At 37.6% G+C, this 14418-nt stretch overlaps 1 protein-coding gene across 1 annotated transcript; it reads left to right on the forward strand.

Moving 5' to 3' along the window:
• Positions 1–9811: 9811 nt before the first annotated feature.
• On the forward strand, positions 9812–14385 carry LOC125238640 (peritrophin-1-like). Its single transcript, XM_048146007.1, has 5 exons — positions 9812–9964; positions 10255–10421; positions 12754–12930; positions 13753–14055; positions 14288–14385. Exons 1-5 carry the CDS (start codon positions 9946–9948, stop codon positions 14321–14323), a joined length of 702 nt encoding a protein of 233 aa, XP_048001964.1. The 5' UTR covers positions 9812–9945; the 3' UTR covers positions 14324–14385.
• The last annotated feature ends 33 nt before the right edge of the window (positions 14386–14418 follow it).

Genomic DNA, 14418 nt, shown 5'->3' on the forward strand with positions numbered 1-14418 from the left:
CCAATTTTTACAATTCCTAAATGATTATTCGTCGAAAAGTAAATCGGCGTATCAAATTTCTGCTTACCGACTCCGTTTACGAACGAATATTATGCGAAATGAGAATCTTCCAATCGTTATTCGGCCAAAAAAGACGTCGGCGAATCGTTGTCGGCGTACCGAAAATCGGCGTATTTTATTTCGGAATATCAATCGGGCACCGGACCGGGATAAGTGGAAGGGAGGCCTATGCTCAGCAGTGGGCGATTAATGGCTGAAATGATGATGATGATGAATGTGCTGTATTTCCAAAAGGGGTAAGCAGAGCACATGAAAGTTACTCAAGTTTCAGTGCTACTGATGATGATGATGAATGTGCTGTATTTCCAAAAGGGGTAAGCAGAGCACATGAAAGTTACTCAAGTTTCAGTGCTACTCTTAACAATTAAGGGGTTGAAGGAAAACGAAATTTTGATATTGCAATGACAGCCAGCCGTAGCCCATCGCCTACAAAATTGAATCCATATCCCACAGTCGACTTCTACGACACCCGCGGGAAGAAAAGGGTGAAATTATTAACCCCTCACAACAAATGATATTTATTTAAAAAGGAAGAAATAAGTCAATTTATATCAAAATATAACTTTAAATACTTGCCAAAACACGTAGTTCTTCAATAGTTGACCAGACGACATTTTCAAATAGTAATTGTATATTTATTTGCAATTTTGTAATAAAAAAACAATTAGAAAATGTAGCCTAGTTAGTAATTGTACAAATGGATCGGTATGACAAATATAGAAAATGCTGTAGTATGTAAAAACGTTACAAATGTGTATTTATTTATACTCTGTACTTTTAGGTACTTAAAAAACTGTAAACAAATATTTTTGACATTTTGTGGTTACAAAATTTGTCGGTTAACCAACCAAGAAACAAATGTAAAACCAAGCGAATCTGTCACTGAGCGACCTCTCTTTAACCCTTAAATGCATAGTGATGTATATATGCAGCATGCATTTTTGACTCTATTGACAGCACGTCAAAATTCAAATTTGAATTAATTTTTCTCAAGGTCATGCATTTAAGGGTTAACCTTCCTATTCGGTCGTGTAATGTTATAATTTACCCTCAAGTGGCTTAACGAGCCTTTTGAGGGTAGATTTTGTTTACATTTATTTAAATACCTAAAGAATAGACTATAGTTATTGATGAAATTCAGTTATAATATGTTACCCATCGAAACCTTGTGGGATTTAAACGTATGTATAATATTATGTATTAATCATGTTATGAGTATTCTCTCTCGGAAACCAACATAGGTATAGACAGACTAAGTTTAGTTGACAGCGATTTTGATAGGGTACACCTCAGAACATATCTTATACCTTTAAGGGCCACTTGCACCAACGAAAATAGTGGGTTAACCGGAGGCACAGTATAATCCGGAGGGTTAACCCACCATTTTATATGGAATTTGACAGATGACAACCCGCTAACCCTGAGTTGGTTGGTGCAAGTGGGCCTAAATGAGTAATCCTATATTTATTTATTTATATATACCGGCGATCTAGAAAATTGCTCTAACGATGTCGCTGAAATTTGTTATGTGGGGGTTTTCGGGGGTGAAAAATTGATCTAGCTTAGTCTTATGTCTCAAAAAACGCGAATTTTCGAGTTTTAAAACTCCGAGCGAAGCTCGGTCGCCCAGGTAGTAATACAGAGAGCACAGTATAATAAAGAGTACTATCGTACAGTATGGTTACCTTACAGTTACCGCCTGTCAAGAACTCGAACAGTCGACCTGTCGTATCTCACTCATACAAGCATAGTACGCGTTCACCTACACGAGCTTAGACTTTGCGTAGGAACGCGCCTCTTTCATATATTTGATCGCCATTGTGAGGTGTGACTAGATTGCGGATGTGTCGCAGTTAGCTCATTGATCATACAATTGTCGTTGTGTGCGTGGGTGATGACACGACTCACTGTGGTCGTTCGTATGTACCTGTACATGGAAATGATGCGCGTGTATTGCGCAATAGCAGCGCCCATCTACAATAGGCTACTTGCCCCCTAGTCAAATCAGCTTCTTTTTAAGAACTGTCAAACAATTTGAACGACTTGCTAATATGGAATTAATATGAAATCGAGTTGAGTGACGTCACGGTCAACTCAGTTATTTTTTTATATTTCTACCTGACTTATTAAATTGAAATTGAATTTAACCTCGTAAGGCCCAATGTACATTACAATGTACATAGTGTTGCAATCTAATTTAAACCTTCCATGAACTGAACAAAGTAGAATTTCCATTGTTAGATTGATTTTTGAAACAAATGAAAATCTTACTAATTTATTTATAGAATAAGGTTCAAATTCAAAATGGGAAAACTAACTGTGGGTCTTACGAGGCTAAAAATAACTTCTGTCCATGTTTTCCCTATATATTCAAATCAAGAGTGAACAGGCATCTTCTGGGCGAGCTCACTCCATCGTAGGCCACGTCTTTGCCTTTGGCTAGTCTGTGGTCAAGAGTAAGCCCATTTATAATTAAAAAAAAATAATAATAATTATCTGCACTATTTGTAAGTGCGATAGGGACGGCCTGATATTTTATCGTCTATCGCGCGACCATGCTTCCCGTGCTGATGCTTTCTTTCGTGCATAATATAAAATATTTTATTTTAACTACAGTCAAGTTCCCCATTGTGTGGGTTTAAGAACTTGCGACGGGAATATTCAATACAAATCGCTCGGCATCTTCGATTTCCTATCTACATTTGTGGGGTAGACTTTACTTTGCTTGTCTACTGTTAACCCTTAAATGCATGAATTATTCTTTTAACGAGATATTAATATATGTGATAGACAATGGTTTTCTGACTCTGGGAAAAATAATAAAAAAAATATTTAAGATCGATTTTTATACTAAATCAGTGTTAGAAGTTAAATAGGCCAAATATTATTTATATAAATATATCGTAATTGATAAGTTTTATTTAAAAGAAATGACTACTATTAAAAAGGTACACTATTTGTGGAACCCCTATGATAAAATATTTAAACATAAAATAATTACTAACTCTGAAAAAATCTGCCCAAATAATTTACTAAAAATCGCCATCATCCAGTTTTTTCACACTTTTCCGCCATTTTATCTTAATCCTTAATTAAATGCATGATTTCTTTTATTTTTGGTTGGAAATAATGTTTTTATTTAGTTATTTAGATGCAGGATCTAGGAAAAATATATATAAACGTCCAGCTTATATTTTGGCTACTTTATTTAAAAATATATGCATTGTAGCCAAATGGCAACAATATGCATTAATGGGTTAAATAAACGTCAAATTTGAATAGAATGGAGACGTATAAAATAACCCTTGAACTATCTATGGTAACAAAATCGTTGTCGACTTAGGTGGTTTGATTCTAACCCCCTTATTCATAAACGTACTCTAAAGTTGTCAAGCCGATAAAGTTCGTTTGTCCCTTTCTATCACACCAATACGTCGGAAAGGGACAAACGAACTTTATCGACTTGATAACATTAGAGTACGTTTATGAATAAGGGGGTAAGTATATTATGTACTCATACAAAATTGGAGATTCACGAACATATATCCGTAACATATTTTCATATTTTACAATGAAAACAATAAAACACTTACATATTATTAATTCTGTAGGTTTCCGGGGGTAATTCTAAGTCATGTAATGATTTTAGTTTTTAAATGACAAGAACTATATTTGACCAGCTTTTTTTATTAGAAGCTTAATTTTTTTGTTGTGTTCATGTAACATAATCGGGATATCGGTGAAATAGTTACCTTTTTTTCGTGTTTATGATAATGTAAATTGTATTAATGAAGATATAATATATACGTTTGTTATGTTTCGTATGTGATTCATAATTTTATGTTATTTTTGCTATATTTTTTATCTAAAATGATGTGTGTATTAATTTATTACATTCCGAATAGTTAAATAATGAGAGAATTTGAAGCACGAAAAAATCGTTATTTCACAATACAGTTATGAAGTCTAAATAAAAATAATATTGTACTTAAAAACAAACTTGTGAACAAAAACTAATTTTAAATAACAATCCAGTATCAAAAATGTATTTGAATTCTCAAATATGCGTATATCAATAATATACATACATACATACAATCACGCCTGTATCCCATGAAGGGGTAGGCAGAGCACATGAACCACTGAAGTGTCAGTGCCACTCTTGGCAAAAAGGGGGTAAAATAGGTAAAACGAAATTGTGGCATTGCAGTGACAGGTTGCCAGCCTCTCGTCTACGCCACAATTTAACCCATATCCCACAGTCGACTTCTACGACACCCACGGGAAGAAAGGGGGTGGTGAAATTCTTAACCCGTCACCACACGGGGGATCAATAATATAATTTAGAAAAACAAATATAAAGATTTAGTGCGCAAAAACTCTCATTATTTAAATAAACTGTAGGTACATTAAATAAAACTCAAACCATGTGTAGAATAAAAGTGTGTGTGTGTATGTGTCGAGAAAATGAAGTTTAATCATAATACCGATTTTCTTACAGGTCTAATTTAGAACCATATCATAATATATCTACTTCTGTAGGCCTCGTTTACCGCGTTTGGCTTGGAAATATCGTCTGAACGATGTTGGCAGTTGCCAAAAGTTTCCATTAGACTCAATCGAAGAGGGATTGTCTGGGCACGCTACGACTATGATGGCACAATCTGGATAATGTTTCGGTCAGGCAACCACATTTATAGTTATTTGTTATACAAGAGTGCAAAGTTGTATTTTAACGCCGAGTGTGGAGTTGAAAAAACGAGCAAGTGAAAGGATTCTATAGTTGAACCACGAGCGAAGCGAATAGAATCCTGAACTTGCGAGTTTTTCAACACACGAGAAGTAAAATACATTTGCACCCGTGTGTAACACAAAGCTTTTCCCCTCACTATAGCGAGGAAAGTACAACGCAAAAAAACGTGTTATCACTGCTTCCAGTAGTGCCACAGGTGGTAAAACATCTTCATCACTAGATTAACTCCACTTTTATGAATTTTAAAACAGAATATTTGCCTCTATTCAGGGTCAAATTACTTTATCCACTAGTGGATATAATGCGTTTTTACCCGCTGGTATTAAAGGACAAAACACGTGTTTCCGAGTTAGTGAGGGGGAAAAAGTCTAAAAAACGGAGTGTATGGTGTGTTTAAAAACATGATACCTTATTTTATCATTTAATTTGACATGGTTCTTAATGTTGACCTCGTATGAAAATTGGCATTTAAAACAACAATGAATAATATTAGAAAAAATACATCCGTACCACAGTATAATAAAGAGTACTATCGTACAGTATGGCCACTTCTGCTCCCCGCTGAAAGTGCCACCCACCCTCTCTCGGTTACCTCACAGTTACTGCCTGTCAAAAACGCGAACAGTCGACCTGTCATATCTCACTCATACAAGCATGGTATGCGTTCACCTACACGAGCTTAGACTGTGTGCTAGGAACGCACCTCTTTCTTATATTTGCTCGCCAGTGTCCGAGATGTGTCCGTACTATCTTAATTTTGTACTAAATTCTTTAGTAGGCATTCATACTAAAATATTCCCCAAAATTTAAAAATGTCAAGTTTATTACAGCGCTATAACTGATACCAGGAATATATTATGACTTGACATAATGGTGACAGTTCAGTTTAGTATGAACAAAATAGTTCTAATGAAATTCCGTGAGATGGCGCGTAGTCATATTATATCTCAGTTCAGGTTTTACCTTACTCGATCGATAGCGTAAGCGTGAAGGAAAATGTATAACTTTTGGTTCTAGCACAGAATATATAATAGTACAAGTACAGAAGGCTCACTCCTTTGATGTTCACAAAATGCCGCCATTCTAAATTCTTACCTACATTGACAAACGGACCGCAAGCGAGCAGCCGACATTGAATTCTATTGCGCCGCGCGAAGGTCGTCACCACTGAATGGGCCGCGAACTCGCATGTACTTATAGCGCGGCGATAGAATCGCGGAGTGAGCCGCCCCTGTAGGCCTAGCACATGATTGTCGCGAGAGTATGTCGCCGCGAGATAGATGACACGTCTTCTTCTAACTGTATTAATGACTTTTTTAACTTCTGATTAGCAGAAACGTCTGCAATCGATGCCACTAGGCTTAGAATAAATTTAAAAGTGGAAAATGTCTGCCTTGGGTGAGACTTGAACTCACGGCCTCTGGATCGATACTCCAGACTGTATTAATGACATAAGGACGGGTAGTCTACCTCGCGGCGACATACTCTCGCGGCAATCATGTGCTAACCCTGCTGGTAAGTGACCATTTGGGGGCGCTGTTCTCCATACAATGAATGTAATTTTCTGTCCTTTACCCCATAGGTTAACGTGTTCTAAAACGTCAGAAACTCATGGTACATTCAACAAATTGGAACCCTAGGCCACTCTACAACCATGTCAAAATAACAAGCAGTAAGAGATTTCTTACAATCTGATTTATAACGTTACTATGACATAGTTCTACAGTGGCCTAGGGTTCCATTGGTTGACTGTACCTATGCTCTAATATTATTTATTGTGTGTGGTGTAATATTTAGTGAAAACGCCTAAACCACGGATTCGTAGCGAAGTTAAGATATTGTTGCAATGTTTTAATAAATAAAGGTTTTCGAAAAGTCAAAATGTTTTTTATTACTTAGGTAACTATTCTTTTTATTGTTATTTATATGATACTCGGTCAGACGGGCCGATTTTTGAGTCTCACGCGTTCGAATTCTGAAAATTGTCACTGAAAATAATAAGCAAGTCACCGTTTCAACCGGTATTTTAGTGACAATATCCCGTATTTATTTATTTATTTATTTATTTATGTATGCGAGATTCAAAACTCGTCCTCAGAGCGTTGCACTTAGGTGCAGGGGGAGTTATAGAAAAAGCTTTTTCCCGAGGACGTTATGAAATTTCTAGTGTCTAACTAACTTTCTTTTATCTTTTACATTTTTTTTAATGAATGTGTGATGAGATGAAAAACGTTGCAACCAGGAGTGTAAGAATGTTGCAAACTCGAGTCGGCAAGTCGCGAATAGTCGCGATTAATATTTACTCCCGTTTGCAATATTTAACTTACGCCCCATGTTGCGCAAGTACTATTTTTCTTACATTACCTAACTCACTATCGGTAAGTATTGTGAAAGTAATAAACTTATCTATCTTTAGACGAATTATATTGACAGGGACTTCACTTTTTTTTCCAAAAAATGCATAAAAATATTAAATGCAGCGACCAACCCATTTCAAACCTTATATTTTTTGCAAATGGCGATAAAATGCCATGCATTCTGTATGTTACTTAAGATGTTTTGATTATAATTTATACTACGATGAGGAATCCCCTTCAGTTTATCATATCTTTAGATAAAATATTTATTGTTCAATTAAAATTGAATATTACATGAATCAGAGTTGAGGAAAAGGAAGATTATTATAACTACTGTGTTTTCCCGGGTTGGCTTGTTATTTTTACATTATTTTAGAATCATAATGTCATGGCTCAAAGGGTCATTGTGCCATTTTTGGCCCATGCTTTAATTTTCGTCTACAGCCTAGCAAAAAAAAGTAGAAAGGCATTCTGGCGGAACTTAAAATTCACTGCCGCTGTCTGTCATTTGCCTCCAGCGAATCCTTTACTACTTTGGACACGTGGCCAGACGGGAGCCGGAAAACCTTGAGAAATGTATGGTTGGACCTTGAGAACATTATGGTTGGCATGGTGGATGGAGGACGGGGAAGTGGCCATCCACCAATCCGCTGGGTGGACAGCGGCCGTTAAGACGATACAGGAGGAGTCAATTCTCCATACAAACGCTCTCGACTATTTCCTTCCTGGTTTTTGAATATGGAGCAATGATTTTTCGACACAGATTATTATTATTTTTATCTGTGTCGGACCGTTTTGATTATTTTGATATTTTTATTTTTAAAGACGCTAGAGCCAACGAAAAATTTCCAAAAATGGCCTTTTTCATTATATATCTACCGTGGACCGTCACGGTCTATATCCTGGTCAATATAAGTCTAATGAAAATAACTGAATCATTCAAAAATCTTTTTCATTATGGCGTAAAAAAGGTGTGATACCTACTCAAGCTTGGTAACAATTAGCCAAAAAAACTAAACGGTCCGACACAGACTATTTCATTGTTATTCAGATTCTCAAATTTCGTTTCGATTGATTAAGTTTTGAAGGAGGAAACAGTCGACAGCGGAACCTCAATTTTAAAGATTTTTTCGCAATATCTTTTAACTGAGTTTTTTTCGATAAATCTAATTAATAAGACTAGTATATTCAACTATAGAATTCCATTTTCATTTTAGCATTTTCGCTCCTGTCTTAAGAAGGCCTGCCAGGGATTAACACAGGCGCTTATTATTAGGACTGCAGAAGACCGTGAGGAGTGGAAGGATTTGGTGCGAAAAATAACGACCTCATGTGGCCGCGACCCTCAGCCATGAGGAACCGAGGAAGAAGTAGTGTCGTCCATTTTCTTACACATAGCATTGTCTGTCCGCAGCTCGGCCTGCGGCCTTCGCGTGCTTGGGAGCCTCTTAGATACACTCCGGGCCTTCGGTCCTTCGCGTAGTTACTGTGGGCGTTGTAGGGAAGTTGGAGCTTAAACACGACTCAATAGGCATTTTCAAAAATTGGGACCAAAAATTAGTGAAAGTTGTTAACAAAAATTAACTCGATGTCAGTTTTGTGACGACAATTAAGCATGAAATTTCAATAAAGATATTGCTTTTGCGTTAATTACGTAAACTATAAGCAATAATCTACATTTGGTTTTACTACAAAAATGGTTTTTAGACAAAAAATTTTTGTAATTGACGTCACAAAACTGACATCGAGTTAATTTTTGTTAACGACTGTCACTAATTTTGGGTCTCATTTTCTGAAAATGCCCCAATAGTAAAAGTGTCTTGAGAAGTTCACGGCGGGCCTGCGGCCTGCGGCCTCCGGTCCGTCGTTTCGATTTTCTAAGCCACTACTATTGTTTCGTGTTTAAGCTCCAACTTCCCTATCCGCAGGCGCGCCTCTCAGGGACGTGGTATGAAAAAGAGTTGCCACTTTTCAATATCTGTTCTTTTTGGTCAAACTATACCTACTTGACGGAATAGCACAAGATTTTGAATACTGAATTTGTTACTTGTTGAATATTTTAATTAATCACAATTTGATTGTAGTCGGGATTTTTATTTTGTATTCTTGTCTGTGACAAAGACTAACCCCCTTAAGTTATCAAGCCGATAAAGTTCGTTTGTCCCTTTCCGACGTATTGGTGTGATAGAAAAGGACAAACGAACTTTATCGGCTTGATAACTTTAGAGTACGTTTATGAATAAGGGGGTAAGAAAAGTACAGTCAATCATAAAAGCTTATAGCTAAGGGATAAGTTCGCCTTTGTACTGTTATTTACTGTAATTACTATGTTTTTTGTTATTAATTGTACAATAAAGAGTTTACTACCACTACTAAAACTTTAATGATGGCAATATTTAATATTTAAACTTTATTGCACAGTAAAAAAATGTACAAAAGACGAACTTAATGCCAGAAGGCATTCTCTACCAGCTAGCCTTAGGGCCAAACAGACAATAAGAGCTCAATATTCACAAGACATGATTATGATTATTATGAACAAATATCTAGGTCGAACTCGAAATATTTATTAATACTTATGACTGTATTTATGAATAATTGTTATTGTATAGATTCACGGCACTTAACTCAAAGATAAGTAGTAAGTAGATAGTGCATTGTTTAAATAGGAAACTTACTTCAATACCTTTCAGTGTGCTTCCAGTTTACCTGCAGAAAGTAGGGAGGAATCAATTTCTAGAATTGCATAACATTGAATAATTTTATTATTCAAAAATGTACTCCATACTACTTGGTAAGTAAATTTGTTTGTATACCAAAATGTGTTTATAGTCAAATCTCAAAATTAATTATGATTTGAACAAAAAGTTTTGTTCAAATTCTGTCAAAACTTAGTGCAGACTTGGTGCAGGTTGCAGGTGTTGTTATTAAAAATGGATCTACTTATATTTCATTTCATTTATTCATAGCAATGTACATTGTGTTGAATATTATTACATACTAATAAGAATAATTCTTATAAACTACCAATATCTAAGCCATGATTCAAAATTTCGGCACTTTTATCGTAATGTACTATTTCAGTCACACTCCTCGCCGCTTCAGCATTAGGAGCACAATGCCCACCAGAGGGCTCTCCATTCTTCAACATTCCTCATGAGACCGACTGTTCCAAGTTCTACACCTGTGCCCATGGTGTCCCTGTACTGAAGACCTGTCCTGAGGGCACGCATTTCAGCCCTATGCACTTGGTAAGTTCTTAGGCCCATCTTAACTTATCACATGTAATTCGACTTTGCCCAGACTGCTTACATTTTGCAAAAAATTACATTTTCTCAAACATGCAATGAAATATTGTCTTTACGTTCCTTAAAATGGGCTGGGAAGTATCGCTTTTTGGGCGCAACAACTCGAGAGGACTGTAACAAAGGGATTTCATATTATTTTTTAGGCCTAGGCCTGCAAAGTAACTTTTTTTTATAAAATATTGTCCTTTAGAGCATTTTTTTAAATTTCATTGTATGTTTGAGAAAAGCACTATACATGCCTCGGCGTGAAAACGGATTCCCGGCCTCGTATCCCTAGGTATATACCCACTTGGCCGGAAATCCTCATTTTCCCGGCCTCTGATGTAATGTACTATTGTTAAAATCAAATTATATTTCGTTCGTAGCGGAAAACTTTAGGAAACGACAATGTTTTTCAAGTGCTGAATCAGTCTGATAAGTTTACTACTTCCAATCCAAGTACTCTTCAGTTCTAACCACTTAATTATAGTAGGTACTAGTTAAATATAGGTACTTAATTACCAGTTATAATATCAACACTTTCTCCCCAATGATATGATCTTAAGTAGATACTTAATTCAATTGAAAGCATCTCTTCAATATCTAAGTATAGTTTAAAACGTGACAGATCAGATAAGACCACTGACACAGACTAAAAAAAAAAAGGTTTTTTTGAGTCCTGTCACGGTCGCCATGTAAGCACAGCTCTGGACCGGGAATAAATCCAAACAGGAGGTTGCTACTGTAGTTTAATAAGCAGATAGTTATTCTGTAGTACAGTCTGTACTCTCCAATCTATTAATGCTAATAGTTATAACTGTTAACTATAATATACACATTACACAACTTGCTTAAGGGATTTATAGTTCATCGCGCGGCGACGGACTATAACTCGCTGGTCTTCGCGTCGCGTCTCTTATTTACACTCGAGCGATTATCTTTTGTTCGTTTCTACCGCCGATAGCTCATCGCTAACTCGCTGGTGGGATCAGTGCCAAGAGTAAATCCCTTAAGTCATTGTAGAATACTAACCATTTAAGTTATTTATTATTTTGCAATTTTTTTTTTATTTTTTTTTTATTTTTTAAATATTGGGGACACCTTACACGGATCAACTTAGCCCCAAACTAAGCAAAGCTTGTACTATGGTGCTAAGCGACGATATACATACTTAAATAGATAAATAAATACTTACATACATAGAAAACATCCATGACTCAGGAACAAATATCTGTGCTCATCACACAAATAAATGCCCTTACCGGGATTCGAACCCAGGACCGCGGCTTAGCAGGCAGGGTCACTACCGACTGAGCCAGACCGGCCGTCTAATTGCGTATGTACCTACTAACAACAATGATCTCAGTTGGTCCTTTAAAATAAATGAAATTGAAATTATCACACCTACATACGTATTTGCTCGTTTGTATAATAATGGAGACGTATACTTTAATTAAATATCAACTATTTATTTATTTATTATTTATTTATTTATTTATTTGAAAACATATTTCAATGACATTACAGATAAATCCAATGCGTCATGAAATTAAATAATAAAAAAAACATTACAAAGAATAAAAGTATTATAACTAAACAATTGATTTGGGCGATGACGAAACAGCGTGGCTCCGTTGCGTCGTTTGCCCCGGTGTAGGATTCGGCAAGTTGCCCCGGAACCGCCGAAAAAGCACACCTTTCGGCCAGAAGTCTGCGCTCGCGATGGTGTCCTGCAGCGGCCGCGGCACGCGCACCACGAACGAACTGAAGTGCACGTAATGACGCGACTGTAGCTGGTGTACCCTCAGCGTGTAGCCAGTCTTCCGGCGCACGTACTCCACCACATCGTCAGCCACGGCGGAGTAATGAAGACGGGACACGTAGAGCGCCTTACTCGGTGTTGCAACCCGTAGACCAGAATTAACCGGCTCTGCGGTGCCACACAGAGTCTTACGAGGTGCCCTGCGCGCCTTCTTCTTCCGTTCCACCAGTGTGAATCCCTCCTTATCGACTTTAGCGCGGGAGGAATTCTCTTCCACTGGTTCTTCACACCCCTTATTAGGTGCATTGACCCGGCTGGCTGCGACAAGCTGACCGGCTGCGACGCCAGCATAATCACGCTGACGTGGTTTCGAGGTCACGGGGGGCAGTCGCGCGCGCAGGGGGGGCGCGCGCGGAGCGGCGGCACGTGCTGGACTTTTCAGCGTGTCAGCATCGCGCATACTGACCGACTTAACACTAGTGTCAGTCCGAATATCATTATTAATAATATTATTCATTATTATTTTATATTCAGGTGTGTCAAGATCCGGTGTTCGCCGGCTGCGACAACACTCTTCCAGCACTCTGTCCTGACTGGAGTCTCCTCCCGCGGCCTCACCCTGACGATTGCAGCAAATTCATCGTTTGCCAGTACGGGACTGTGCACGTGTTCAACTGTAGCGATGGCTTGGAGTTCAATGCTGAACTTCAGGTAAGGGAATGTTTATAATTCTATCTGTCGAGTGGTGCCTCGACTGCTTCGATCAGGGGTATCTGGACAATACTCGTTTCGAGTTTATTCAAATATGTTACAATACAAACTTCTAACAATACATCTAATATTATAATTAACTTAAAATTAAATCTTAAAACCCTAAAGAGTAAAACTAACACAAGTAGGTTATAATTAAATATAAAAAAAAAACCTCCCTCAGATCTCCTGCCTCCGGCATAGACCCCAGAATTCTTGCAGCGTTTCCCCTTTGCACCGCCAGACTCAACCTCTGAGCAAAGAAGGAACCCGCTCTTTGGTCCCCCGAGACACCTATAACGGCCCAGCCACGACATTGGTCTAAGCGCGTCAGCGGTGAGCGGCGGCCATATATTGGAGCGAGACACAACGATGGGACTTTTCATTCGCACGTATGGCTGCCGCTCACCGCTGTCGCGCTTAGACCAATGTCGTGGCTGGGCCGTAAGGCGTTCTGACACCTTTTTAATAAAAATTTTGGTGTCAGACGACCAAGGACACATAGTCCCCAATGCAAGCGCCGCAAACTCATAATCGTTCACTAAGAAAGAGTATTTGCGGCGCTTTATCGTTTGGGCTTGGTCTGCGATTTTCAATTCATCTTTTGCCAGTACGGCACTGTTCATAGTGTTCATGTCTTCGACTGTAATGATAACTATGAGTTCAACGCTGAACATTGTTAAGAGAATGTTGTCATTTCTACCTTGTTTTGTGTCTAGAGCAGCTCCTCCCTTTACCGAACCACATTGGCAAGCCAAACATAAATATATTATTTATTTGCAGGAATGCGTGTGGCCCTCCGAATCTAACTGCACTGCATCACAAACTTCATCAGAAAAACCTTCAACGGAGCCATCTCAAGATGGCGGACAAGAAAATGGCGGTGAACAAGATGGCGGCCAAGATAGCGGAGAACAAGATGGCGGCCAAGAAAATGGCGGCGAAGAAGATGGCAGTTCAGAAGGAAGCTGTGTACATGGAGAGTTGTCAAACAATAAAGATTGCAGTAAATACAACGTTTGCGATAATGGCGTTCAAGTAGCTATGGACTGCCCGGCGGGCCTGCAGTGGAATTCTGAACTCTCGGTAAGCATTTCCATTGAAAATGTTTCTATTAAATTACCTAAATATACTTACACGATTTTATTTTAATAGATAATTCATTACGTATTAGGTATATACTTATAAGTACATAAAATATACCTATTTATATCTAGTAAATATCATAATTTTGTCTCATTCATCTCATAAATCTCATAACGGAAGTTCTCTGACCTCTTGACAACATTACCTAATAACATATCTTTCTTTTTTTCAGTTTTGTGATTGGCCAGAGTTAGCCGGGTGTCAATAAAAAAGTGGTTGATTCTTCATATATTTTTTTTATATCTCCAAATATAAAAATACAAAATACAATACTGTTTTAATTAATAATTCGTACACAATACA

This window comes from Leguminivora glycinivorella, chromosome 24 (assembly GCF_023078275.1).
Source record: "Leguminivora glycinivorella isolate SPB_JAAS2020 chromosome 24, LegGlyc_1.1, whole genome shotgun sequence".
In the NCBI taxonomy this organism is placed as follows: domain Eukaryota; kingdom Metazoa; phylum Arthropoda; class Insecta; order Lepidoptera; family Tortricidae; genus Leguminivora; species Leguminivora glycinivorella.